At 54.2% G+C, this 3,849-nt stretch overlaps 1 protein-coding gene across 1 annotated transcript; it reads left to right on the top strand.

Annotated features, from left to right (window-relative positions):
* The first annotated feature begins 150 nt into the window (after nt 1-150).
* Nucleotides 151-3,630, top strand: CSUI_008835 (zinc finger (ccch type) motif-containing protein). Its single transcript, XM_068068957.1, has 4 exons — nt 151-763; nt 1,000-1,065; nt 1,371-1,778; nt 2,754-3,630. The coding sequence occupies exons 1-4, from the start codon at nt 527-529 to the stop codon at nt 3,270-3,272; spliced, it is 1,230 nt and encodes a 409-aa protein (XP_067919075.1). The 5' UTR covers nt 151-526; the 3' UTR covers nt 3,273-3,630.
* Nucleotides 3,631-3,849: the final 219 nt, after the last annotated feature.

Raw genomic sequence — 3,849 nt, 5'->3', positions numbered from 1 at the left:
CGAGAAACGCAGAGCAAGGACGGCATCGCCGAGCGAGAGAAGCTGAGCGCCGGCAAGACGAAAAACATCGCGTCGCTAAGCGCGCACGGACCTCCCTATCTCAGTCCCGCCGTTTGCTGCATGCTGTCATGGCATGCGTGCTCTCAGTCTCCCGAACGAAAAACCTCGTTCTATCTTGAGCTAGGTTGAGCCTCAGCTGGAGCACTACGTTACCAGAGAGTGTTTTACGTGTTGTCTTCGCCATGATCGAACCGGAACGCTGTGGAAGACGGACTTCTTTTATAGGCTGTGTTGGCTTTTTTGCGTTTGGCCGAGCGCCTGAGGTGTCTCGTGCGCCTGGTAGCTTCGTAGGAACGGGTGGTGTTCCCGTGGTGACCTGATTCTGCCCCTCCAGTTCTCTCTGCCTGTACAGACATGTCGAGATGCCTGCTGAGTGTACCGTCGGCTGCTGTATAGTAATCTGCTCGCTTCACTTGGCGAGCTCTTGCCGGGCTGTAGAGCTAGCCAGAGCTTGAGTGGTGCAGTTATGTTCGCGAAACGCGCTGCAAAAAAATCAAAGACCCGCAAGGGTCCGCTTTCAGAAGACGCGGACGCGGCGTCCGCCGGCCAAGAACAGCCTCCAAATGACGCGTTCACATCGAATATCTCTGCGTCGCCCAAGCAAGATCAGCACGGGGAAAGTGTTTCACCAGAACGTGTTGAGCACGTCAGAATATTCAAGCCCCGGCGGAACCTGACAGCCGGGAAGCATTTCATTCAGGCAGTACGCAGACGGCCTGCTCTCGAGGGACAGATTGCTCGGAAGCCTAAGGCGTAGGCACTGGTGCCGGCTGCGGACGAAGGGTTGTCCGAGGAAGAACATTTCTCTTTTGGACTATTTGGACTGCCACAGTACAGCTCCGACTTTCTTGCGTCTCCATGACTGTTGTGGCAATCTCTCTCCAATACGGGCCGGCGCTGATGTGACCTTTAGGCGCTGTGTTTCCCTGTGTGTCCCAGGTCTCCGATCGGGAAAAGATCATCACGGGCGAGACATTACACGGCTTCAAAAGCGACAGAAAACTAGTAAGGGCCTTCCACGTATCCTGTGTGAAGGGGAAGTGCGCAATGATTGGTTGCGCTGAAGTGCTGAAGTAGGAGCGTGTACGTCAGTCCCTTCTCTGCGCAGCCGAACTCCGACCTGCATTGTTCTGTAGGTCAGCCGTGAGAGTCACCGTTTCCGCAGTGTTATTCGGGTGTGATGTGAGAGTGCACTTGGCGTTGCTGGCCTGTCATGGTGCTCTCCTTTATCCGACAACGATTCAAGATTCGCCACTATCGATGCTTGTCGCGCTTTACGCACCGTGCTTTTTCTCCTCCAACGCTCTCAGAATCTGAATGACGACAACCGTGCCACAGCGGTGTTCGACGTGGACACCGACAAAGCGCATGATCACCGTGCTATTTTGGAGAGGAACGCCAAGATAGGGGAAATGATTGAGAAAGGGGAACTGGAGGCGGGTATCTACCGGGGACAAGGTGCTCATCGAGTTTATGTCAAGCGGAGGGAAGGAGCTTTGTCCAATGCAAAGACCACGGGATTGTATGGACCAGTGCGCGGCACGAATAACGTTCGCATGACCATGTACGTCGATTACAATCCTGAAATCTGCAAGGACTACAAGGAAACTGGTTATTGCGGCTTCGGTAATACTTGCAAGTTCATGCACGACAGACATGACTATAAAGGCGGATGGCAGATTGATAAGGAATGGGAAGAGATGCAAAAAAAGAAGCAGGTAGGTTTTTCGGGTGCGGGGTATGTTGGCTGAATGGCGGCCCTATAACCGTGTACCCGTTCTACCTGCGTGAACAGTCTAGGGCGGTCATTTTCTCTGAGGCCCGCGGGTGGCCTGGTAGTTTCCCTATGTGGAAGCTGTTTTACTAGCATGGAAGATAGGTTGCGAATCTGTCGCAGGCGGCGAGGGTCATCGTCCTGCAGCGAACGGCGCTTGAAAAAGCTTCTCGTTTGACGGAGTAAACCTTCATTGTGCAGAGGTGATTGTGCTCCGGGTAGCGTAGTCAGTCTACACGCACGCCTTTTTCCTACCCGCATTACCATCGAAGTTTCGGTTGCTACCTGGAATCTACCACCTCTTCAGTTCATCACACCGGTCCTGTGGGGGAGGCGGCAGCGGAGGCCAGTTTGCAACCTTGTGACTGTGCTATGTGTCTGGTCCCTAGGAGATATTGCCAGTGTTGTTTTAGCGTGCAGGCATCCCTGAACAGGCGGAAGGTTGAGCGGGACTGGCATGCTATCGCTACCTGGAAGTCGTAGGATCCTGAGTTCTGGAGGATTGGGACAGAATCTTGAAGTGAAGTCGATAGGCTTTTGGGGGCAGACTGAGTAATTCCGTAGGAGCTGTGCATTTTTTGTGCATATGACTGCCTGTCGATCACATTCTCACGAACTGGTACTAGCTTATTTCATTCGCTTCTTCGTCATTTCGGGGAGGTCCCACGTGAAAACTCTTGCACCGCAGTGTCTCCACGTTCTTTGCCCTCGCCGGGGTGCGTGTGGGAGCTGAATGCCGTAGTGGCGTCCAGTCCGTCGGCCTGTCCCGACCAGAAAAGTCCGTCCGTGCAGATGTCTTGCGTCTAACAGTGTGGGGACAAGCAACAGCAAGCAGGACGGACGCGTGACAGGACGTGCTGCACTGGGGGATCCGCCAAGTGAGTGAAATAATGTAAACGGCGTGTGTGGATGTGTACAGGAAAAGCTGCGGCGCATCGCTGAGGGTTTGGCGGACAGCGACGAGGATACCGATAAGAGCAGCGATTCAGGCGATCCGAGTGAAGATGAGGACGGCTTGCCCTTCGCCTGTTTGAAGTGTCGAGAGAAGTGGACAGAGGACATGAATCCAGTGGTCACGCGCTGTGGACATTATTTCTGTGAGGACTGCGCGTACTCGCACTATCGGACGAGTATTAAGTGCTTTCAGTGCGGTGAAGAGACGCAAGGAATTTTTAATGTTGCGCACAACCTCATCAAGAAAATAAAAAGTCTGGAGGAGAACAGAGCGCACAAGGAGGAGCGTCGAAAGCGGCGAAGACCAATAGTCGGAGCTGTGGCATCTGCTGACAACGAGTCACAAAGCGAGGAGGCCGGACGATCTGATACCGAGGAACGGAGAAGCGGGTCTGATGGAGACTCAGACAGTGATGGGCTCGCTGCGGAGCTGTCCACGCAGGAAATGAGCCGGTCAATGGCTGGCTGTGGCAAAGCCGTTTGACGTCGAAGTGGGCTCCTGATTCCGGCGTAGGAGGTATGGTAGTACCGTGCTCTTCTTACGCGGGTGCAGAAGTACTGCTCTCTGCTGCCCCGAGGATGGGGGCGCAGCGGCTGCACACGGTTTTCCAGGTTGCACGTTGCCCTTGACTCAATTCCACATATCGGTGGCGTGGTTTCTCAACCAGTGTCGTTTACTAAGGCGCAGGCCCTCCGTCAAACTTGTAGTCGAATGGTCTCACTGGAGCTGTACGCATTGTCAGCTGTGAGCGTCAAGTACGCGGACAGCAATGTTTTGTATTGAATCTCACCTCATACCTTTCTCAGACAAGCCTCTAATATCTGAAGAAACCTCAAGCTTCTCTTTCTGAGCGATTCGGAGCGATCGCCCTTAGTGAGCGCTGGATCGGGTGAAGTGCTGTATCGGGGTCGGTTGTCGCAGCCGGTGCGCGAAGATGATCCGCTTAACGTCTTCGCGGTTGGGCGAAGCGCGCGCAAGGGATAGCGGTCCAGTGTGCTTCCAAGAAACCCGGCAGTTAGCGTCCCGCTGACGTAGCAGATCAAGATACGGGTTTTCACAG

Source organism: Cystoisospora suis, assembly GCF_002600585.1.
Source record: "Cystoisospora suis strain Wien I chromosome Unknown contig_5091, whole genome shotgun sequence".
NCBI classification, from domain to species: Eukaryota; Apicomplexa; class Conoidasida; order Eucoccidiorida; family Sarcocystidae; genus Cystoisospora; species Cystoisospora suis.
This window is presented reverse-complemented; position numbering and strand designations above follow the sequence as displayed.

Excerpts from the sequence above, each read along its gene's own strand:
- CSUI_008835 (XM_068068957.1), top strand. The coding sequence starts at position 527 with ATGTTCGCGAAACGCGCTGCAAAAAAATCAAAGACCCGCAAGGGTCCG. Across the intron at positions 1,066-1,370 it reads TCAAAAGCGACAGAAAACTA|AATCTGAATGACGACAACCG; the intron begins GTAAGGGCCTTC and ends CAACGCTCTCAG. Across the intron at positions 1,779-2,753 it reads AGATGCAAAAAAAGAAGCAG|GAAAAGCTGCGGCGCATCGC; the intron begins GTAGGTTTTTCG and ends GGATGTGTACAG.